This window comes from Opisthorchis viverrini, assembly GCF_000715545.1.
Source record: "Opisthorchis viverrini unplaced genomic scaffold opera_v5_230, whole genome shotgun sequence".
In the NCBI taxonomy this organism is placed as follows: Eukaryota; Metazoa; Platyhelminthes; class Trematoda; order Opisthorchiida; family Opisthorchiidae; genus Opisthorchis; species Opisthorchis viverrini.
Genome location: NW_008751885.1, coordinates 786,787 through 811,665, shown reverse-complemented (window position 1 = coordinate 811,665; position 24,879 = coordinate 786,787). Strand labels below are relative to the sequence as shown.

Below are 24,879 nucleotides of genomic sequence, written 5' to 3'. Positions count from 1 at the left end.
TTCCAAGGCTTGGTTGTACGTCCCAAACGCCAGTTTTCCGGTGATCGAAACTGTGGCACCTGGAACCAATGTGCCTACGGTATACGGTTTATAGCTTGCAAATTGAATTGAGGTGATTGAGTAGTCGGACTTTTGCTCCGACGGTACACCAGTAGTAAACGGGTGCACACCCTAATGATGATAATCACACTTTGTGGCTCTTATCTGAGTAGGCAGCACAAAGGTGACGCAAATGAAAAAAGTGGTGACCATCATATAACCACCACGTTGTAATTGGTTGTGACTATTCGTAGCCTAGCACAGAGAGTGAGAGAGAGAGTTCGGAAGACTGGAGTGTTAGCAATGTTGTGAAATGTAGGTAGCTCGGGTGCGTTGTTTGGTTGTTGGTCTGTTCGCCGAGCTTGGCAGTTGGATTGCAAACGTTTCATCACCAATCGAGGTGGCATCGTGAGTGCAGGGTTGAGTGGGTCCCACTTAACCCACTCAACCCTGCACTGACGATGTCACCTGGATTGGTGATGAAACGTTTGCAATCCAACTGCCAAGCTCGGCGAACAGACCAAAAACTAGACTGGAGTTTTCCACAACGACCTTAAAATTTCTGTTTGCAACACGTGCATCGAATTAATATATCAACACTTGCGCAGACTGAATGTGATATGGTTTTGGTCTACTCTTCCACGAGGCAAAACCATCTAGAGTACATAGTTCGGTATCCTCAAGAGGGAATACTGTAGATGAGAGGTGAAGTGAGATTTTGGTCGAAGCTTAGATCGCGAACGATGAAGTAGGTTTCAGTAGCCGATCATGTTTCTTGTAAAGGATCACCTTAACGTGTTGTATTTTTATAAAAGACAACTGCGAAACAATCATTCAAGTCCTTGGGTGTTAACGTATTGACTCATATGGCCTTCAGAGCATACCTCTAGACCCTAAAAATTCCATCTTGGCATTCGATACAGGGCGAAAAGAGCGCCACAACAGTTAGTCCACTAAAAATGACAATGAAACAACACAAAGATGAGTGACAAGGGACGAATGCCGCTCTCGGCCAATGAAAATCGTCTCACAGTAGTCTGGTTTTAAAAAAATCTACTTGCTACACAGGAATCACCTGACGCAACCAGTTAAGCTGACTCGGAGGTCTTTAAGGTGTACTACTGAGGGTCTGTTTAAAAATTCCAGATCTCAGTAAGAAAACAGAAATGAACTACGAAAAGACCTTTGGGACGATACTGGAGATTGCTTCTGAATTGACGGAATCCGGTTGAATTTTCAGTTCTTCCAAAGTCAAACGTCGACACAGCCGTACAGTACTTTTGTCGAAGGTTCGCGGAAACAGCAGCTGATCTTTTGAGATTAAGTCTTTAACGTTTTGAGATCAGAACGCTGTCCAATGGCCTACACAAAACAATGGTTTCCGTCACTTAAGGGAAGATTCTGTCCAGGCATCACCGACGAAACACCGTTTGCAGGAAAATGCTGCGAAGTGTGCGGTTACCCGACGCTTTTCGTGTATTTAAGTACAATTTTACATAAAATTCCTAGATGTTTCAAAACAGAATACATGCTGAGAATTCGAGGACAACTCTGTCTTAGCTACTGTTGTCAAACTGGTTTGAGGTCATCCATTGCAAGTGGAATTTGACGCAACCAAACAAACACCATCAGTGCAACAGGATGGTCACTGCAGAGGGACATCCTCAGCTATGGGTGATTGTTTTTCACTCTGTGTCAATCTTTTTTCGATGGTCAGGTGGAGACGGTTGAGAATATATCCAGGTTTCATGGTAAAATCCAAACAGTTTGGGCTCTTACCATGGCGTCAACCACGCTCGACTCATGGGCTTCTGTAGTTCAGCACGCTCCCATTTATGGAATACTTTATTTGAGTTTCACAGTGCACGTAATTGCTCTACAGATTTTTTATTTGCAAGCCTACCGACTGTGTCTCACAGAATGAATACACTTTCGACTTTGAGCCCGATAAATTGCAACGACACTATCAGGTGTTAACTCGATCCTCTCAAACCCTTGTTTACACTGGGAAGACTATGGAGTCGTTTTGTACCACAGACAATAATTCTTTAACATAGTACACCTAGCGTATGGCTTTCTACACTGAGAGTACCTTTCAACTTTATCATCCTTATCCATTTTCGTCTGCAGGCGAGAGGTAGTTTTAGTGCAAACGGTCTAACCGAAAAGTACTTCAGCACTTAGAATGCCTCATGTCTATTCCTCTTACTACAGGGAGTTTCGAACGGCAGGCTTATGTTGAAGTTTAACTGATTAGCTTGAATGAAAGCAGTCAAGACTCAGTTTCTGGCCGAATTTCGCCGAGTCATTTTGCCAATTTACGAAACAATTCATTTGATTACACGTATGAATAGAGGAAAATGGGGTTTCTACAGTCAGCCGGTAGCTAGATTTTGCATCACCTTCAGGCTCAGATCATGGGCGGGAAAAATCGCAGCCTGCTGAAATTCAATCGATCGACGAGGGCTGACATTGTTCAAGTAACTATGATTTCTGTTGTCGTTATGGCGCTCGGTCCTTGAGCTGTAGCTGCGGCGAGTTTACTGATGTACAATTCCAAGTCAGCCCTTTTCAATATCATTATCGCGTTGTTACTGAACGAAAAATATGGCGTGCTGGTTGCAGTGAATGGCCTCAGATCGTGTCAATGTCACTCTGTTAGTATTGGAGACTTTGGTTTGTTGAAAAAGAACATTCCAAAACAAAACATCAGGAATGTGAGTTTCCATAAGCATTGGCTTAGTAGTGAGAATCTGCCCCAAAGTACACAGAATCTGTCCTAGAACTATGGGTTTAAGTCTGTGACAATGACGAGGCCCAAGCTCTGTGATAAGCACAAATGACGCAGATGATTGGAGTCGCTGTTAGGTGTTCTTCGTAACCTGAACAAGTACATGTTTGTTTTCAGCACCCATGTCGTATCACCTAGCTGCACTTTAACATTTGAGGTCACACCGTAACCAGATGTCAAACCGATAAGTGGGTAAGATAAAGTGCAGCCACCTGTAGTATGAAACCTGAAAGTCTTGTTACCCCACTGTGTGCAACTGTCCAGACTGGGGCTTAAGCGGGCTTAGTGTGCTAACCATATATCTGTCACCGACAGTAAGCCGGAAGTTTAACGTGTTTTGATGGATCGATGCTCACCGAAGAGATCCTGGCAGTATAAGTTCCTGGAAAAGCAATGTTCAAGATAGCAGATTAGAGGCTCAGTCCCTATCAACTCAAGTTAACAGGTGGCCTAGTCAAAGTAGCTAGGTACTTAAGCAGGTGCAGTGAAACATTTTGCTCGTAGGGCTAGCAGACGTGGATTGTACGTGCAGTGACGCAGGTGGGCATATTTTACTATCTTCTGGATTTGTACTGCCACGCGATTTCACCTAGGCAATTCTAGACGGATTGCACGACGAGAAATGACAATACGTACGAGTTTCCGGGATCGACTGAAACACATGCTGGAAATCTGTTGCTAGGCCGCCGGGCTCAAACGTACCATTTATCTTGCTTGATAAATGACCTTTAGTGAAGCAGTTTATCAAATTAAGCAACCGGAGTTATGTTAGATCCTTTGTCAAACTATTCACACAAGTGCTAAAATTACTCTTTGGTGGTGCTGACATAAATCTACTTGTGTATCCCTCTCGGTCTACTCAACCGTCCAAACGAACACAGTTGTCCGCAGAATCCCGTCACGTAACCCAGATTTCTTCACCCAGAATAAGCTTACATTTTCTTTGAACTTATGTTTACGTAGTTACATGACCCTACAAATTTGACTAACCGACTGTTTTAGCGAAATGCACTCGTTTGCAAACCAATTCGGCTTTGCGGGAAACTCACCCGGAAGCCAGCTGAATCTCTCGTGTATGATGTTTTTAAGCAACTAAATGTATTGCACATGGCCGCCTCACTTATTATTTGGTACGACATTCGAGATATCGCGATGCATGTATGGACGTAATACACTGCTCATAAGGTTGCTGAAAATTCTTCGACAGCCCACGGCCGATTTCGCTCTTTTCGGGACTCATCGGGTTGGGTCACTTACCAATTTTCAGTCAACCTCATGTTCCACTTGAACCCAAATTGTTTTATTTGTATACCTCGTCTTCCTCTTCATATTCAGTCATTACACGTAAATCCAAACCAGCGTCCTACAAATTTGTGTCAACCTGAATAGCCAATCGTGAAACTGGTTTGAGCCTTCAGAGCAGGGAATATTAAGGCAAACGTTGACGGGTTCGTTTCAGATCATGAAAAGTTAGTTCACAGCGAATTTTTAAAGGTTCAATGTGCAGGTAATATTCAGTCGCCAGCGGATTCCAGGAGTTCGCTTTCGTGCAACGGTCCACAATTGGTACGGCGATCACTGGACGATCAGTCCATCGTACATACCAACAGGCCTCACATACAGACTACTGGTTTCTTTGGAAAGCTAGACACTCTCCTGACTGCTCCTGATTTTTTTCGGTCTGCCGTGATCTGGCCAGTATGTGCGCACCCAGCACTACAGGAGAACCACCCGTGCAAGTTGAAGCCTAGCCCCTGTCTTGGTGGTTTACTGTGGCTGGAAGGGACCTGTGGAATTTTTGCGCTCCCAATATTCTCTAGGAAACAGAGGGAATTCGGTCGTAATGATTTTACCACGGTTTATGACAGCGCTATAGAGGCACAGTAGAGATAATCACTATTTTTTAGTTCGGCGTCCAGAATTGGTGCTATCCGTACGTTTGCAGACTTTAGTGTGGCCAGCTCAGTTTGTGTGCGTTGAATAGGAATTGGTTCAATCTTATATGAGACAGACTCTGGACTAACAAAGCAATACACAGTTGAGAACCTAAGTGCTGTGCGTCAAGCCACCTTTGTGCAGGGGGCCATTGATGTTTTTCTCTCGTTTGGTTCTTAGTTGGAGGACACCGTCGTACCTCGTTTAAATGTGTGTGATCGTATTTGAAATCTAAACCAACATATCTATTCTGTCACAATGGCTCATTGAAAAGAAGATTGTTCAGTTGACACTGGATCTATCTCTCTATCCTAGTGAAATTTCCTTCCACCATGAGCCCGCTTTTTGGACTAAAGTTTGCAAGTGTATCGTTTGTCCGTTGTGACCTGAATTCAGCCTTGAGAATGTACTCTATGTCTCTACTGCGCAACTTATCATCTCATCAAAATGCTACGTATCTAGGTTGCAGTTAGTACCAGTTCTACTACGTTGTCAGCAAGTACACGATCCCGTCTTTTCGTAACCTCGTTTTGAAACCACCAACCAGTTGGTGTAACAAATTGCGAAGCGTTTCAGAGAGGTTTGGTAGAATGTTCGTCTAGCATCAGTTCATATGACTCATCGGCAAGCCATAAGACGGATGAATTGCTAATCAGGTACCCAGTCTCACCCGATTGTTGATTCTAGGACTTAACCTCCTGGCGACTGGGCATGAATGTGTGAGCGTTGCATTTGTCCGGAATTCGACCTAATTATACATGACGCATCAAGTGCTGGTTAGCTCTATGCGTGACAACCGTTTTGTTGTATCTGTGGTTTTGCATCCAAGTGTTCGAAGCGGTGTCAGGTTCTCAGTTCCCAACAAATAGTCTAAATTACAAGTTAGAGGACCCTATTGGGATCCCACTCGGTATTTCTAGAGCTTCTGACTAGGATTAGGTAAGCCGACTTGGTTTCATCGTCAACTTCCAACGGCTTTTATTTTTTCCGTTTTTCGGTCTGCCTGAAAGAGTGCTCTTGGGGCTTAGAAATTAGAGCAGTAGCGATTCCGTGTAAAAATGACGTTGTTGCCAGTGTTTATTGACGCTCATTAGTGAGTTGCAGGCCCGCCTAGGTCAATCAAAGAAGGGCGCGCAATTTCTCGTTATGTTTGACGAATGGATAAATGACGTACTCATAGAATAGGCATTGAATCCATTCCCAAAAACCTTCTTCGTAAAACCTTCTGACGAACAATTTTCTGGCCACCACACCTGAGTAATCCATTAAGAAAATTAGGAGCTTGCCGTAAAATTTGCAAATTATCATGAAGCGAATTTTTCTTCTGCCTATAAATGACCGTATAACAAAACCTCGAAAATGTGCCATGTCTTAGAGAGTGATTTGAGTTTTTTCCAAGGTCTCCAACGTAGGGCCGAACCCTACGAAATACAAAATGTAAGAATTTACTGTAATGGAACAAACGGAGGAATTTACTGTAGTTGGAGCGATGACTGAAGATATTTGATTATTTTCAGTTCCCATTCTGTGAGAGGCAGAAATAATGTGGTTGGACAAAACGGAAAATCACAATTGAATCACATATTGAGACAATCAACTACTTGCAGTGTTCCTGTCACGCGCAAGTAGGAGAACGTTTGAACTGTCTCAAGAACAGAGAAGATCATAGAGAAGTTCAGACTCACCTACGTCAGTGACAATGCATGGGCTTAGTTGCAACCACTTGGTGGTCACTGCAGGTGGAGCGAAACGAGAAATTGGGGATATTCGGTGGTATTCAGGAGCCAGACGTATCAATGATCTAACGTGAAGACTGCGAAGCCGCTGTAATTTAGTGATTAGACACCGAATGTGCTGAAATGGAGTGATTTTGTTACCTAGTTTTAGCTGGCCTCAATGACGTTCTGCACCTAATCAAAAGTGACCACGAATTCAATGTGTAGCATATGCTGAAAAGTTGAACGTCCTAATTTGAACAGGAGATCGGGTCATGTTGTGGTTCTGTAGATCAAAATTCAGTGTTGGGTTTTCTGTGCAAAACAACGACTTCGATTTACTGATACAAGTGTTGTAGGGGCGCGAGTTATTGTTAGGACCACTTTGAGATGAGGATCACGTGGGTGGAGCACAGTTTCACAAGTACAACCCCTGTGGTGACCTATGTTCACTGAAGCGATCGTGAATGACCTGCAGAATCCACTTGCTCGTGATGCCATTAACCACATACCGGACTCGAGCAAAGACAAACTTTACGTGGATGAAGATGTATTCGAGTGAGCGTAACCCGTCAAACCTGTTTACATTTTTTCTTGCAAAGCTTCAGAGTAAGCCTCAAAGATAAGGAAAGATGAAGGGATTAGGGTTTCGAGAGCAAAAAAAAGACAGCGGCAGAGATTCTTGCGTGCAATTTCCCAATGAATCACAAGTACAGTCGGGCCAAGGGCAGGGAGAAAAACTCCCGGAGAAAAAATGCAAGTAATCAGTTTGATGAGTGTGTTTTCCCCTTAAAGGCGCACAAGATGCTAATGCAAAGCAGTTTGCATGATTAACCAGCCTTTTTAAATCCGCAGCAAATGTTCGATTTCGGGAAGGTTCTGTAACAACGAGTCTGATTCAATCAAAATCCAACGAGTGCCTTCTTTTGAAGATGTCTCAGTGATATCAGTTGTCATTTGTCTGCACCTACTTCTTCCTGTGCTTTGAAGGGTGTCATGTAATCCGTTGCCCGAAAAGATTCCCACACTTCCAAACTTGAGTCGTCTACCCAACCATATGTTTTCCCCACCGAATAATCTGTAAGATACTACTTGCTGAATTCTTTTGAAATTCGTCAGTTACTTTCATACGGTTGTCACAACATTCTTGCTTTCGTAATGTTTAACCCCCAAGGGTCTAGTAGTTCTGTGCATTTCCAACCGCATCTCATCTACCTACACCAGGTAGCCGTCAAACTGTTGCGTGTAGTTCCATTCTCATGGTTAGGCTGCCCACGCAGTTTTACTCCACACACCAATCGGGTGCAGTACAATAAGACTGAAGCCTAACCTCATTTGGCAGTCTTGACACAAGTTTTTGATAGCCAGATAGACACTCACGTAAATCAACTGAACGATCCGGTAGTGATTTGTCGTTTTCAGTCAGGTTTAGTCCAAACGGTCTATCTTCGGGTGACTTGACACAGGTTTTTGATGGCCAGATAGACACTCCCACGTACATCAACCGAACGATCCGGTAGTGATTTGTCGAGCGATGTTTTTAGTCAAGTTTAGTCCAAACGGTCTATCTTCGGGTGATAAATCTGCAAACTGGCCTAAAAATGATGCCAATTCCTTAGAAATTTGAGTCCATGGGTGTCACTAACACAAAATAACAAAGAAGATTCAACGTCTTCGGAAATTTCTATCATCTGGTCTGCTAAGTTGGAAATAAAATTCGATCTAGTCGCTCAGCAGATTAAAATGCATCGATTAGGTAGGACCAACATTGATTCATGGAGCATCATCAGCTGATCAAGTCTGGCGACTTTGGATAGTTCCTAGTAGTTAGGTCCGTTCTAACAAGCTGGCTATTTTGCAACCATGTTGAAATGTTCGATAATTCACTACCAAACTACTGATTACAGCGTCTCAGTGTTAGAGCAGGCAGGTAGTAGTTAGGTCCGGTCTAACAATCTGGATATTTTGCAACCATGTTCGGATGTGCGATAATCCACTACCAAACTAATGATTACAGCGTCTCAGTGTTAGAGCAGGCATCAAACCTACAGGTGCGTATGTAAGCACAGTAGAGCAGTTCGTGCAGTCGTCCTCACAGCTGCGATTCGGGAAAATGAGTGTTGCAAATCTCGAATGATTTGTCTCAAATAGTACCTTACCTGGAGCAACCTACATGTATCACGGAACGCGTTCCCCTGTCCGTGCTCTGCGGACACGAACCAAAATAACCCATCTAATACAAAAACTACCACAAGCACTTAACCGTTGGTTTGTATTACTAGTACTACTTTCCTAATGTTCCACAAGGTCCTTAGCAGATAGAAAATATAAATGATAGAGGGAAAGAAATTGCATGTTTTTGTAAAGGAAACTACTCACAAGGTTGCTGAAAACTCTTCGACAGCCCACGACCGGTTTCGCCCTTCTTGGGGCTCATCAGGTGGGCGCAGTCCCCGAGTTTCCGTCAACCTTATGATCTACTTGAACCCAAATTGCGCTGTTTTTGATTGATGCTAGTTAGTAAGAAACTTGTTTTTCTCTTGAGTGATACCACGAACGATACAAAATACGTCACTTTTGCCCTTAGTCCCTGTACTTAGTTTATTCATATTGAGCGTTTTTCACGAATTAAAACAGTGAACGGATCAACTCTGCTCCCTTCCTTTTAAGCCCAAGTTGTCCTGATGATGATATAATAGAAGTAAAATAAATGCCAAGGCGAGTACACAGCGTCGTTTGGCCGATTTAATCCGTCCAAACTGCCGGTCATTCAAAACCTCACCAACACTGATAAGTCGAAGAGCTCCCTTTCCTAGGGGGCTTTCAAACTCCTTCCTGTGTATCAAACTGCAAAACACTTGGTGCTTTTCCAGACCTTATGCTCTTTCAGAGCTGACGTATGCCACTTAAACAGGCATAGAAGACAGTCATGGGTATGTGTCCAAAAACATATAGGATTAAATGTTTTCACACTAATTGATTGTGTAGAAGCGAACCAGAAGAAACCAAGCCGTGCTTCGTAATAAAGTATGCAAGCCAGTGGTAAACTCAGCTGCACTGGTCACTGCTTCCCTCTTTGATGGAGATCCCGAGGGGTTAGAGAAATTGCGGTTGTGACTTAGTCACACCCCCATTGACGCGCATATAACCAAACCATCGTTTTATTGCATAGATTCCCTTCCCGGTGTTCCCCAATGAAAAGCCCACATCCGTATTATCGCACCATTGGTGTCAGCTGCTGTCCCAGTACGAAGCTCTCCACTCCTATTCTCCCTGATCATTAGCTATAATAAGTACACCACATGTAGTTGACGATAATGATGAGAATGTTCATGCAACAGTTTTTGCCAGTCATGCGGTCATTTGTTCGTCAAATACCCCATTCACTATTCGTTTTGCTATTCGTTTCTGGCTTCTACGGAGTTTCCTGAAAGCAATAAAAGAGGGAATTAGCGCAACTTTCTGTCTTATTTTAAGCTCAGTTTCACTTGAAGGGCAGGGTTCCCCTTCCTATCGTCGTGCGGTGACTCTATTAGATTGTCCATATTTCACTTCTGTTCTTGTTCGCTTTCGCAAGAAACTCGTGGTTTTATTCCACATATCCCCAACGCTTCTCCGTGCTTTTCTATCTCTTACGAGGCTCTCGGAGGCTGTATGCCGGTTCATTCTCGTCCATGTCGGTGAGAACAATATTTGTGTACACATAATCAGATGCATATTCGGAGTGTGAGCAGATCTGGACATTTCAACGATCTTAATTTTGTTTTGGTTTTAATTGAAGACGTTGATTTATTTAGCATCAGCTATCTTAGGCTTCTGCGTGCAACGGGCAGAAAATAGCTCTGACGTCTTTCATAATAAAAGACTTTGTTGTCTTAATGTAACACATCACTCGTGAGATTGTTGGCATCCTTTTCGGGGCCTATCAGGTAGGTGAAATCCCCGATTCTCCATCAACTTTATATTCCTCTCGAGCCCAAGTTGCACAGATTTCGGCAAGTACTCACATTCTCATACAAATTTGTTTTTACAAGTGACCCTGCTGAATCCAACGTAGTCTTTGATTTGTCAATACATTCGTTTTCTAGTGATGGGACAAGTTGAACACCGGTATCGTAGACCCGGTTTCAGTTTTGTTTATACATTCAAGGTCGACGACTGCGTCCGAAACATTCTTCAACTTGGTCATCATGGAGACGAACGTCTATTTGGAGTCAACTTATTGGATGATCGGAGCAATAAACATCATAAAAACACCTGCCTCTCAAGTGTATCCACTGGAACGGCCTGGTGTGGATAGCATTTGAATGCTATTCATGTGTGTCATCAGCAACGAGAAATGGGCTTGTGTCACGCGACGAAGCAAACTAAGGGCATGTCCGCATCTTATCGCCACAAGTTAGTAAAGGCGTTTTCTCCGAAATCGCAGAAAACACTGTACATATGTTCCATATCAGTCACGGATCAATAAGTTCTTCGCTTCCCAGGTTCATATCCAAGCGATACACTACAGTTACCAGTTCAGTTGACTTTTGAGAACGGTAATAACGCTGGTCCCCACACTTATGCGCGCCTGGTTCTGTTGTTCATGTGATTGAGGACTGGTTGGGGACGGCTCATAGTATACTATTTTAAGTAGGCAAACAGAGTATGGGACTTCTGGTTATCATCCTCTGTGAAGTAACTTGTACTAAACAAATGAGGTCGTAATTTCGTAAAAGTATTTTACACACTTCAGAATGAACAGTCACATTGTTTCCATCCTCATTTTTAAGGAAAACTGTAAGTAAATCCGGTCTTATATAGTATGGTAACGCTTAATTTATTCATCGTCTATTAACTTTGCCCCCAGTACTTTATTGTTCGTGTCTCGACGAAAAAATATGTCAACAGACGTGCAGAGTCATGTTTTTCTAGATGGCTTTGGCAGTATGATTGTCAGAAACAACTCGGGAACATACCCACTGGTCATAACCAGAAGGAAATGCGTTTTAAGTCTCATTTAAAGAAAAAACTACTGTCTAGTCAACTGGTGCACTACATTTGATATAAAAATGGGAAGTCAGTGAAATCGTACCCATAACATAGTGTGAAGCTTTGCATTGTGATATTCCTTTTGCCCAAGCAGATGTGAATTTTCCGTCGGAATTACGAACTCGTTTGAAAAGAATTCGCAAAGAGCGATCAGTCAAATTGCATGAGTGTGAACAACTCATCATACAGCTGCAACAGGCCCAAACTCTTCAAGGTGAACTCAATGCAAATCTGCATTCGATTCAGGCGGAGCTTGCCCGATGTTCCAAACTCCTCGATAATCATGACGCGCCTACAAGAATCCACTGGAGTCCAGAACACGGCTTGAAAGACCAACTGGATAGACTCCATCGAATCGAGACGGATCTTACAGAGCGAGTTGCACCACACTTGGCCGAGTTGAGCAAAAGTACAAAGGAATTTCAGTTCGATCGAATGGATGATCCTATTTCAAACGCGACTGGAGAACTGGAGGAATTGATTTGTATTGTCTGCCAGAAGAAGGAATCTTTGGAGAGACTGGATCGATATTTAGACCGGTTAAATCTGCGGGCAAAGGACAAGTTGGCTTCACTTCAGAACGAACTAACAAATCTGAAAAGCTTCGAAGCAAAAGATCAGACGACACCGGAGGACCTGGCCATTTTGACCAAGGACCTATACAACAAGTGCACTCGCCTTCAAGATCTTCAGTCTGAACTCCATCCGGTACTGACAGATTTGTTCGAAGTCACACAGACGGCAGACTCAAATAAAATTCTGTTGCAGTACCACGTCGAAGGCAGCCTTGAAGGTGTGGATTGCCTTGTCCAGCTCAAAATGGATATCACGAAGTTTTGGACTCAGCTGACGGACGAACTTGAGGAACAACTAAAACACGTGGTGAGACCTTTTTATCCTGTCCCTTCATCTATATTTATGTCCTATGAGTGCTCTTGATATAAACGATAGCATTACGATTCGTTTACACACGAACCATTTGTTTGCCTCGTCCGTCATTCAACCACAAAATTGACCCTTTTTCGTTGGTTTAAGAACTAAATTGGTTTCAGCACAAAGACTCAGTGCATTTGTCTTCCTTGCTTTCTTCAGTTCAGTGTACCGGCTCCTAATTCATTCAAAAGAATGTGGCATTTTTACTTAATAAAGGGTGCTACTTATAATGTGCATATCTCATAGCCCGAGCACCCCAGTTTCTGTCAAAGACCTTATTCGTGTGGTAGTTTGGTAGCCACTTTTTAGTAGAACACTGGTATATGCTTGTTCTTAACGGTTACTTAGGTTTAGGCCGTCACGAAGAGATTTGACCTTGCAGGAGTGTGACGGTTAGCGCACCTCAGCGACCCATTGAGCTATCCTGGGGGATCCCCGCGACACTCACAGAGTCTCTCACACCAGGTTGTTCAATGGTTGGAGGTTCGACGAACACAGTCTCCTGGTCCTCCAGTTTGAGGGTTGGAACACGTGGCGACTTGTTCCGTAGAAATGGTAATGCATTTGAATTTCCAACCAAACACCACTACCTTGCGGTTAGACTTTTGATCCAAAAGCTTTGGTTGAGGACCCTCATCGTCATCCTGTCTAGGCGTGCATGAACTGCACGGCAGCGAAGCATCGGTGTTGAACACTGATGTCTTGCTGTCGATGATAATGATGATGACGATCAAGGTTTAGGACACCATGTAGTTCATAAATGCTGGCATCCAAACAAGTGAGCCTAGTGAGGCGAACTGAAACTAGTGAAAGTTATATTTGCAAATCGAACCCGCAAAAATGCAACCAGCGCTTGGAACATACAATCTTTCGTTTTTTTTGACTTACGGTTCGGAGCCTGATGTAAGCGACACTGATAAACTGGGGATTAGAATCATAGGTTTCCATTGTGTCCTGCGTGCAGAAAGCCGGAGGCTATCCTTCAGGACTGACCAAAATTCTTCATAGGTTCACTTTCATCCCTCTTTATGTCCACCGAGAACAGGAAAAGGCGCAAAAATCGTTTGGGTGGATAGTTCTAAAACTGATTTTTGCAGGGTTGTGTCGTGGGTGGGGTTGAAGCCCCTTCATTTTCGTTTGTGGCAACTCTGAAATACGAGGGGGACTTTTATGGATGCTTTAGGCAAACTTAGATCAAATATCAGCTGCAAGGAATCATCAGAAGCTGAGGAACATCTTATGTTTGGATGTTTTTTTTACTAGCAAACTGAGTTTGTTGACGAAAACCTCTTTGGTTGGCTTTGTTCATCGAAGGACGTTGCTCACACCTGAGCTAGTTACACCGGCATCAGTAGACACAATAGTGTTGGTCAACAGAGCACTGCTTCCTGTGGCTGAAGTGACCCGGGCATGGTGGTTTTCGACATTGCAGCGAGAATATGGTGCATTCACAAACGGTCACAAACAATGAGACCTAGTTGGTATGCACTTCTAGACAACTAACGCACCGAGTAACATGGCTGATTCAAGCGGTCCGGATCGGACGACCAGATTGGTGGACACTGGGTCCTCAAGTTCGAGTTTCACTCTGTGTGCAATCGTCAGGTAGATATGGTTGGTCGGTTACCCTATGTTCGGTTTCTGGATTCACCATGATGTCATTTACCTCATTTTTTCTCGGAAATATGGACTGTAAATAGTATAAGCACAACTGAACGATATGCTGTTTGGAAATCGTCATGACCTGACAATGTCTGATGTTACTGTAGCAGACAAGTTCGATTAGGATTTATTTTTTTGAGGATCTGTTCCCACGACAAAATGCCTGAAAGTGCTTGTCGAAACGCTTCGTTGGTGTGTCCAATAACTAAAGACTATTCATGAAGCTTTTAGCCTGCTTGTGAACACATTCATTTATCAGGGCTTAAGAAATTAGTGCTATATTTCTCATTTTCGTTCGTCCAGCTTATCAAGACGAAACAAGTGATTGTACTGGCTCACTTATATTCAGTTGGGTCTTACAACTCCTACGAGTTAATGGCAAGCATTGTTGCGGTATAACTTACAAATAATTGGGGCAATCCGGCATGCGATTTTTTCGGTCCCACGTATCCAGTTCTGGAATATTCAGATTTCTTGAGAAACTGTTTTTCATAAATTCGATCAACTGCTGGATCTGTTGCAGTGAAACCGAACTTAGTTTTTCAAACAGCCTACAGATTCAAAATGTTCCGTACTGTCCAGTGCACACGAACTGCACCAGTCAGAGAACAAGCATAACGCCGCGCAAGTGCTTTGCGAATACCTCACAGAAGGACCACAATATGTATACACGTTTAACCCTGTTTTTGTTTACCACATTCTCTAGTTCCGGTGTGTTTGTATTTAGCGTACGGCAAGCAGTGAGATTTGGGCTCGTTATTACCCGATGATTGTCTACAATTTGCTCAGTGTTTGAATACAGGCCAACAAAATGTGACCTTGAATCCGGTCAGGTGTACAGGAACGCGAATTTCAAGCAGGCAGCAGAACAGTAGCTAGTCCGTGCAGCACTGTGGCATATGGATATTTGGTGTCTCGTGTGTTCTTTTTCTCGTCCACGGTTAACAAGACTGTCTTAGCTTTAATCTGGGCTGCTCTGTGGAGCGAAATCGACTTCTGTTGGCTAAGGAGGCCAACCATTTACAAAACGTGAGTAATCTTGCGACTTGAAGCACACAAACAAATAATTGACGAACACTACCCAATATATAGCTTCTTTCTTCGAGTCTTAAAACAGTTGCAAGATTTCAAAAAGTGTCGATTCTCATGGCTTGTGTTTATTCCTGTTACCCGGGTTACCATTCCTAAACACAAAACAGTGATTACAAAGCGCCCTTTTTATTTTGCGGAGTTTACTTTTTGTCCCATTAGCTGGATGCTGTCGATGAAATGGTCACCTCCACCTCGTCGAAAGCTGGCACCTTCGGACTCACAGGACAAACCAAGACGTTGCTCCACTCTGGTGAACTTCTTAAACCAGAGCAGCTACAATTACAGTTGACGACGATTGATGTAAGTACGGTGGCATTGCATTTCCTAACAGTAGCATTGCAGTGCTGCCCATTAAAAACGAGGTTGGGTCGCTTACAGCGCTCGGTGGATCGCTTTGCTCTTTTTCAGTTTCTCCACTATATCAAGGAGAACGAGGGCTGTGCACCAGTTTGGTTACATATAGTAACCACACAGCTCACCAGATTAGTCGACATTAGGCGAACAAGTGCACTTGTCAGTATTAGAACTGATTCTTGCTTACCGTATGATTAACTTTTTTGCTAAAACAAACAGTTCACCTGGAGTTGAGTACATTTAATGAATAGATCAGGGGTAAAAGCATATTTTCGAACATGGAACGTTGGTTTTGCCAGTTATCACAAGATCTATTGCAAAAAGGCGTAAGAAGAAGATCAGCGTTTGTTTGAAACTTATGGGACCAACCGTATCAGTGAGATTTGAGTCGAGACTTACGTTAACCACGGAAACTCGGCATGTTCATGACCGGTGGATGGGTGATATGCGTTAGATCTCAGCTACTATAAAGCTTGGAAGTAGTTGGACACCTTCAAGACAAAGTGGAATTCGCGAAGGCGTGTGGTTCAGCGATGTCAGTCAGCATGCCCAAAATCTTTGCCATCTCCTCTGATTTCATTGGTTTCAGTTGGTAGGCCACTTACAGCGATTCAGTCTGGAGTTCAGTCTCTTGAAGTCCACTTGACATTACTTTTGGTTTCCGTTAGTGTAGCTAGTAGTTTCTCCAACTGATCGCATTGGAAAAACAACTTAAGTGTACGCCATGTGTCCGGAAAAAAGTAGACCTCTCAGTACTCAGATATGCTTGCAGAACAAGTGGTGACGGAATGTAGGCATAAAGTGATTGAGCTGACCATATTTTTGAATATTTAGTTAATAGCCTTGGCACGACTGCATGGGATGTGCAATAGATTCTCATCGAATTTGACTGGCGACCATGGCCGAAAGCATACCTCTAGTTCCCTCGTATTGCATGCATCCCAATTAATTAAGTGTCTACATTTTTGGGAGCATGATATTCGCAATCAATGGCTAGTCATGCAAATACGGGACATTTGACTGAGTACCACGAAATGACACACTCAGAATAATCCCTTTTTCTTATTCTTGATTTTATCAGCAACAAATTAGTGAACTGAATTCACATTCTGACTGGATCAAGCAGAACCTTGATCCGCTCTTATATGATAGATTCTCCACGCTACTGTTAGACGACGACAAACTATCAAGGAGAGATGAACTAATGTCTCGACTGGATGAAGCTAATACACGGTTGCATACTCTCAGAGACGAGTTGCAGACGGTGTATTCACCTGCGGTGATTGCTTTGAACGAGCGCATTCAAAAGGCACAATCCTTTTTGAGATTACTCTACCTCCAGTCCCAAGAGCTTCCGAAACCTTCGATGAAGTTGGACGAACTGGATGTTTCAGTGTCAGAATTGTCGATTGCATCGCAACTCGATTTGCTTCAAGTACAACAGTCACAATGTCAAGTATGTTTTTGCAAGTATTATTGGAATTAGTAATTGGCAAGTTAAGAAAAATATGAATAATTATATTGGTTTCCATGCAGTATTAATGGTCATATACTTCACTGAAGTTGTCTTGAATAATGATGACAAGCTCATATCAGCAGCACCCTTACTGCCAGTTTCTATAATGAAGCTCCTTTTTTTACTTGTTGCTGTTGATACGTATGCCTTGCTACTCTCACGTAAGTTGTGTATGTTACAGAGAGTGTATGCACAAAGTAGGGATGAAAATATTACAGCGGTTCCTGGGCACGGTAACTTCGTAAGCCATTTTCATTAGCTTTGACTTTGTTATCCGAAGCTTTGAGCGAGAGACCTCATGAAGGTCCGCTGGTAGACCGGAAGACGTTACTTTCCTGGATGGCGGACTGAACTGCTCAACAACTCTGATAAATACCCGACGTGAATGTGGGATAGTGAGGTGCAAATGCTCACACCTACTGCTGCTAATTTCACATTCTGGACACAGTTCCACGTCTCGCACAACAGGACTTCAGTAATTTTTGCTGTGTGACAAGAGACACTGAGAATGAACGAGACAGGAATATCTAGCCACGTGGGCTTCCCACCTAATTAGAGTGAAATGATAGAACCCCTGTGGCCGTCCATACATAAGTCCAGAGCATTCCTTTTCCCACCCCAAAAGTTCCATCATACCGACCAGGTATGGGTTGTGTTCATACTGCTTTATCCGACGAACCATATTGTTCCTTTGCATATCCTGGTGCTATCTGTCTCATTGGTTGGTAAGTAGACAAGACTAGGCGGTAATGTTTACTGAAGGAACATGGCAGCTTTGTCAGGAAACAGAACTTTCATCATGCGCGAGTAGTGGTTACTGCTACAAATCAAAATAACAATGTGCAGAACAATTCTCTCTCTCTCTCTCTCTCTATATATATATATATATATATATATATATATATATATAAGCCTCGCTACAGAAGAAACGCTACATAGTTGAAGGCTTGTTGCGCAGTTTTTCGGGCCAACTGATCTTGAAAGTAGAACCTATCCGCCTGTCAAATATACTCGGTCTTTTGAAAGGGTGTTTATTGTTTCCCCCTTGGATGCATTTCCTAGCAGGCCTTCGCGTAATGGTGACCCTAGAGTACTGAACATGTTGACTGTGCAATATAATCTGGAAGAATCCCGTTTGTTTTATGTTGTCTAAGCCAGCTCACGACTGAGCTTCGCGCATAGAGCTCTTGGGATAGGTTTTGTTCACTGCGATCGAGAGATGAAGGGCTCAGGTGCTTGATATTTTTTCCTGAACATTCACGATTCTTTTAAGGTGGCTTCCTACCCATTCTTTCTCTACTCTGTGCTATATTATTCTTACCTCAAGGCCTTATGGCTTTTGGGGTTCTATCAGACCACTTATGCCCACGGTACTATTGGCGATAGATGCGGGTTTTTACATATTTCTGTCTTTCAAACAGTTTTCGGGTTTCATGACTGCAGCTGGCATAATTAGATGTTTGATGGTGGTGATACGTTGCAGGGGGCAGTGAGGAGCGATAATTTGCAGCTATGGTTATGTAAATCTGTGATCTATTGATAGATCAATGCAAGGCACCATTGACTCAGTCCAGATAGCCGTTGTCACATCCCGTGAGAAGTCACTCGCACACAACTCTGCTTACTGCATTGGACCTGTGGGTTTTAGCCCAAATGTGTCTGTGTATAAACTGACGTGGTCGAAACCCATTCAATCAGTCTAGTTCACAATTTTAGCCCACAATTTCCGCGCTAAAGTGCACCGGTTCCAGCTGCTATAGCCTCGTTGACCGAGGATAAGGACAATATAGAATCCAATTGGATCCAACTTACGCACTTCTACGCGCGAGGGATCAACATCGCAACCGAAACACTCAAGGAGGACCGAATAATGGATTAACAAACCAAGAAACAAGGAACACCTCGGAGTCAAATCAATAAAGGTCACAACCGGAACTCGGAAGGACAAAGATCACTCCAACATCGACTAGACTACGACGGCGAGGGATGCCAAGTTCAAAAGTCACGTGGGCATCGGCGAGTGAGGACACGGGATAAAAGGAACAACCAATGGAACCGCCCGACAGAATAACTAATCGCGGTCAAAGGTCATCCCCGGCTACCAGCACGTATATCAACACACACGTAACACTACTGAACGCACAACCACTAACCCACCGCTACGCACAACTACGCACTGATGATGTCACCTCGATTGGTGATGAAACGTTTGCAACCAAATTGCCCAGCTCAGCGAACAAGCCAACGACCATTTAATACACAGCTGTCTCATCGGGAGGAAACATATTTTGAGCTAGTTATAGGATGCGAGCTACTGACAAGATCTCTCTTCATTTCCCGATTTACTGTTGTAGGGACCCGGAAACCCTATCCTGTTTTGAACACTGAACGTGCTAGTGTCGCAGATGAATGAGTGGATTTAGTTACAACATCCCTTGATTTTACAATCCCTCTTTTTGATGACTACTTACTCGACACTGCTCAGTTTCATTATGACGAAACTGTAAAAGATTACACTTTGCGGTGTTTGGTTTGTGTAAAATGATGAAGTGATCGATCAAGACGGCTTTTAGACTTCAATTTGGGGTCACGTTGGTAACACTATTGACATCTATCCATAGGACTTACGCTACAATGTAGACACTTGGTTTCTGTTTTCAGCAACTTCTTCAAGCTGTTCAAAACGAACAGCACTGTTTCACAGAGGACATCACTCACATTTGGCAAGCGAACGGACTCGGGTCCGAGCAGCTCAACAACCTCATAGAAATCTCCGCAGTCGGCACGCAGTCCGCTGTCGATGATGAGACACCAGATCTGATTCTAGGCTCAGTCATGGATATGGGTCCAGGAGTAACGTTGAAGTGTCTGCTTCAAGCGTACACTCACTTGGAGGAAAAAGTTGCTAACCAGATAGCCCAGTTCCATTCATACATAACCGAACTATCCCAGAAGCGTTGTCCAGTGGATGAGTCGGAATCCACAATATCGGTTGACGAAACAGACGCCCAAGTAACGTACTTTGAAGTCTCAGAATCTGACGTAAGTATTTCAGTACGTTTAATCAGCATTTGCCTTATTTGTGGAACGTACAGTCCCTATGACAAATTTCCTGCGAAATTCAACCAACCAAGGGCCAAGAAAGCGTTTCCAGAAGGTGATAATGGCAATGACCAACCGAAAAAGCTCGCTTATCTGGGTTTCCCTCTGACTTCTAATGAAATCCTGCCATTGCAAGCGAATGGCAACGAGTCACTATACGAGTTCGAAGTGGATTCGAAATCACTTGTTAGAACGCAACTAAATGACAATCCCCTTTGGAAAGCTAGACATATTGAAATGATGACTTAAGGACGGCTGTGAGGTGTAAAACTTCCTTTCTATTTAATCAAACGTCTGTTTGGGATACTCGGAAAACATTCAGTGTCAGCGAGACATGTTTCCTTCAAGCGCGGTTAGCCATTTCAGTGTGCACCTACCAGCCGAGTAATAACGTACGTGTTTCATTCGTGAGCAGCCGATTAAACCCTATGAGGTCGATGTTCTGTGACAACTGATGGTTCTAACCATTTCAGTGTGCACCTACCAGCCGAATAGTGACGTACGTGTTTCATTCGTGAGCAGCCGAGGTCGATGTTCTGTGACAACTGATGGTTATATTAGGAGTTTTCAAGTTGGCACATATACGGCACTGTCTTAGGATGATCTTTTCCTACGACTTTTTTAGCCTCTTCTGGATCATATAAGTGTTCTTTGCGTTCGCTTGAATGGATAAGGAGCTGTGACCTTTCGGTTGATTTGAGGTTTGTTTATCTTGTGCGAATGAAAGCGGAACTCTCAAATACGTGCACCGTATTCATCAAGAATATGTCCGACGACAACCCTGTGTTTGCAGATCATTCTTCTTAGAGAATGAATCAACAGAAATAATAACACATGTACTTTTTAAAAAGAAACCAAATGCGCGTAGTGTAAGAGAAGACAAACATGTTTGGGGGGACTCGATTACGCAACTTTGTGTCCCTCGGACTGTTGTTTTCCCATCAGAGCTGCCGCGGACGTTATCCACACGTCGAACATATACATGTGACCACACACCATTTTTACAGCCCGAAATTCCAATGGGGTCTGCAACTAAGTAATTTTCATGCACCGCAACCGTAACTTCAGGCAAATGCTATGTGGTACTGAGCACCCCACTGGTAACTTAGATTATCAGTTGTAAACAAACAAGTCTAAAACATACTGGTCACCTGTCACACTTTCTATGTAACTTGGATATGACAATCTCCGCGCAATGGATGCGCCTTTGGCTTTGAAAGAACATAGCTGATGATTGAGGAATATTAATTTTTGAAGAATAAGTCTAGGTTCCCACATTGTTATTACACTAGTGTTTCCCACTTTGAGGAGATTCGGCTGAGAATGAAATCAAGTACTGGAAGCTTGGCTTCCAAATTGTTTCACATCAAATGGAATGCTTCATTAGATGAGGATTCACGTTAGGCCCATATGAACTGGTCCAGCGGGTCTTTAAGATTCAGTCCAATAAGAGTGCTACTGTCATCTCATCATAACGGTTCCACCTGTTTCTAGATGCCAGCAAGAATATTGGGGCTTTCTTAAGACAGTGCTCCGGGAACTTTTCAACGACGGTGTTTTCACTGATATGTGATTCGCCGCTACCGCCTTCTCGAAAACGGTAGTTTGAAAACAATGAAATCTTTGTGTTGATGAAATTCTTTCCCATCTACACACAATCTGAATGGTTTTGTCGAAAAAGTTTCTCTATTCTTTGGAAAATGTCTTTCGGAGCTATTTAAGTATGTAATTTGTGTTGTTCGCTTGTTCAATTGAACGCCAAGTTTCAAGTTCTCATAACTTCTATCTGTGAAGTATTTAAGTATGAATTTGTGTTGTTTGCTTGTTCAATTGAACGCCCAGTTTCAAGTTCTCATAACTTCTATCTGTGAAGTATTCCGCTCATCCACTTCATTGCCGCTTACTATATAGTCAGGTCTTCCAGGTGAACTATCCTTGACTCTCGTGGATACAATGGCACAGCTGACATTACTGGATGGGGTAAATGAAACATACAATCAATTGGATATTGACGAGGTGGAATCGGAACTGCAGGACCTGGTTGGCGAGGTTGATGTTAGTACAAATGTTGAGGGGTCTTCAGCCGGTATTCTACCAGAAGGAACTGAAGCGAGTAAGTTCGTGGCTTACGCTGGAGGAGGTGATAGTGCGACTCGCACCAGAAAGTTATTCAACTAAACAACCAGCTTGGTGACGATTTTTATACTAGTCTTGTCTGATAATGACAAGGAGGGCGAACCAGCTGTGGTTCGTCTCTAAGATTTTCCAGCAACTACGTTAGTAGTGAGGTATGCCAACAAAATATACTTCATCAAATATCTTACGAAAAGACATATGAAGCGGGCTTTGAGTAAGATTTTCATAAACCAGCGATTCTAGCTGGATTTGGCTGAATCCCTTGCTTTCATCAAATTGGTTTTCAATTGAGTGTATTTCTTCAAATGCACACTATTCGGTATGAGCCTGAAGTTGGCTTGTAGAAATAAGTCGTGTTGAAAGTAGTTTTCAGTTGTTAACTGAGTGTTTTTGGTTTAAAAGAAACGAAATAGTAGGATGAGTTGCATTTGAAATGAATTGTGCTTCATTCCCTAGTTGTTATTTACCGTCTTTTTAGCGTAGGTTTTGGTTGTGGCCGGGCTCGAGCTAGCAAGATGCGGGTATTTGTTAGGCTAACTTTGAGTTTAAATATACTTTCGTCCAGATTTCAAAAATGCAGAAAGTAGGACGCCAAAATATGGATGAGAACTGGGAGAAGTATTTTACCGCTTCGTCTTGTATAACTGTTTTTGGCTATATATTCAGCGTAACTGAACGGATCATAGTAGTCCCTATGCTCCCACAAACGCTTTTCAACTGAATGGGCTAGGTTTTGAGTCTCGAGGCATAACAATGGTTAACGCTTACACTTACTGACCAGAAGGCTCAAATCAAGTTGCAGCGTCTCAGCAGCTCTTGCCTAGGCTTGGATAAACTGACTAAATCATGCTTCATATGGGTGACACACCAAAGGGTATTAGAATTAGGCACATAAGCTCCCACTGAGTTGGTAATCGGTCCCCTTTATCCGGTTGTCATCCGTAGTGAGTTGTGCTGTTTACTACCCCTGCCTGACCACAGGTCTGTATGGATCAGAAGAAATGACGAACCGTTAGTTTCCTTTCACTAGTGTTCTGAGTTTAAATGTTAATGATAATTGTTCAGGTGCACCAAAAGGAAGCACAAGAACTGAAATTCTTCCAAGGTGCTCAAGGGTAGACAGCATTAGCTGATGACCCGGTACGAACCACGGACCTTCCTGCCCCTAAGTTCGCTTCTTAACTACTGAACTGATTTCAAGTCTTTGTTCAGAGTTTAATTTTCCTCGCACCTTCGCGCACACAGTGACTGACCGAGATTTGAATAGTGATTTGTACTCAGTGGTTTATTTGTCGACTGTCTTTATCAGGTTGCTGATGCTCTGATTAACAGGTTTTAAAGTTTCAAAAGGACAACATATAATTTGGACCAAGCTGATCAAGCAGATTTTGGTCTGTCCACAAAAACTGACGATTGGCCGTGGGAAATGTCCTAATATCCTCACCACCTAACAACATCCTGTGACAGATAGATTCGGTTTGACGTGTGAATATGGTCAAAAATAGAGGTTTATCTGCACTTTCCACAAACGCGTTAACAACCTGAGCTCATGCACACCATAGTTCACTATCCGGAATGAACAAGAGTGAACACGGAGAAAAAGATGTGCCAAAATTAGCAACTTCCCTTTGAGCAGGTTGCTTTGGCCTTGTGAGACTATAATTTATATCCCTTGCCTCGTTGAAAAATTTATTCGTTTTTCGTTTGTTATTAAACACAGAACGTCCTCTGATGAGAGCTGTCTTACCAAGAATTTCTACTGTGCTAGGTCATCGATGGAACTGGGTCGTCGCACCACCAAGTTTGTTGTCTTTCCCAATATCAAAGACGCCGCAACGTCATACATGACACACGAAAAGTTCTGAACAAAACTAAGTCGTCCACTCAGCATTGGAAAGTCAGGCAAAATACGTGTGCTAAGTTCAGCAGTAAAACAATATATATTTTCCAGATTGCACACCGGTAGGGAAGGCGGCGTGCTTGTGCGTCGATAACAGCAACAGGTAGTCTCAGACAGGGGTGTCTAATGAGATAACATTCTTTACGGCTGGAATTAAAAGCAATACGGCTCCGAGAAGAATAAAAATACGTGTCTTGCCTGAAGAACAGTAAGCAAGAATCAACAGGCGGTTTGTTGCGAAACCTTCATGGACCTGTTGCAGAACCAAGGAAAGAGGACCAGATCTTCTGCTACCTAATGGTTTCTGTTAGCCTCAGTCCATCTGCTAATTACCTTGGACATAACTCTTGAGTGGAACGAGGCTTAACCCCTCTAGTAAGATGTATTAGGTTGTACAGTGCCTGGAAGCTTCTTCATTTAAGTTGTTGACAGTGTGGCTTAGATGGTCATTAAGTGAGTCGTCCGTTATCCGGAAGAAAATCCCGAAATCGAATTAATAAATAATCTGCCAAGTTTTTGAAACTGTATGGACGATTGTAGTAGCTGCTTCGGTGTGTCAGAGTTTGCGCGTGTGCGTGTCCGTTCGTCGTACCACCATCGATCTGACATGTGACTTGAGTGGCTGATTGGATGTGTGTCCGATTGGTTGGCTCGCGTGAGCGCTGTGGGT

The 24,879-nt window shown here is 43.1% G+C and overlaps 1 protein-coding gene across 1 annotated transcript in view; it reads left to right on the top strand.

The window, feature by feature from the left end:
* T265_08631 (hypothetical protein) overlaps nucleotides 1–24,879 on the top strand; it is a gene marked incomplete at both ends in the record, with an annotated part of 91,296 nt that overhangs the window by 24,390 nt on the left and 42,027 nt on the right. The window contains 5 exons of the mRNA XM_009174493.1: nucleotides 11,569–12,396; nucleotides 15,361–15,501; nucleotides 16,637–17,011; nucleotides 19,733–20,113; nucleotides 22,085–22,286. Of these exons, the coding sequence (XP_009172757.1) occupies nucleotides 11,569–12,396; nucleotides 15,361–15,501; nucleotides 16,637–17,011; nucleotides 19,733–20,113; nucleotides 22,085–22,286 (1,927 nt within the window). The remainder of the gene's footprint in view (nucleotides 1–11,568; nucleotides 12,397–15,360; nucleotides 15,502–16,636; nucleotides 17,012–19,732; nucleotides 20,114–22,084; nucleotides 22,287–24,879) is intronic.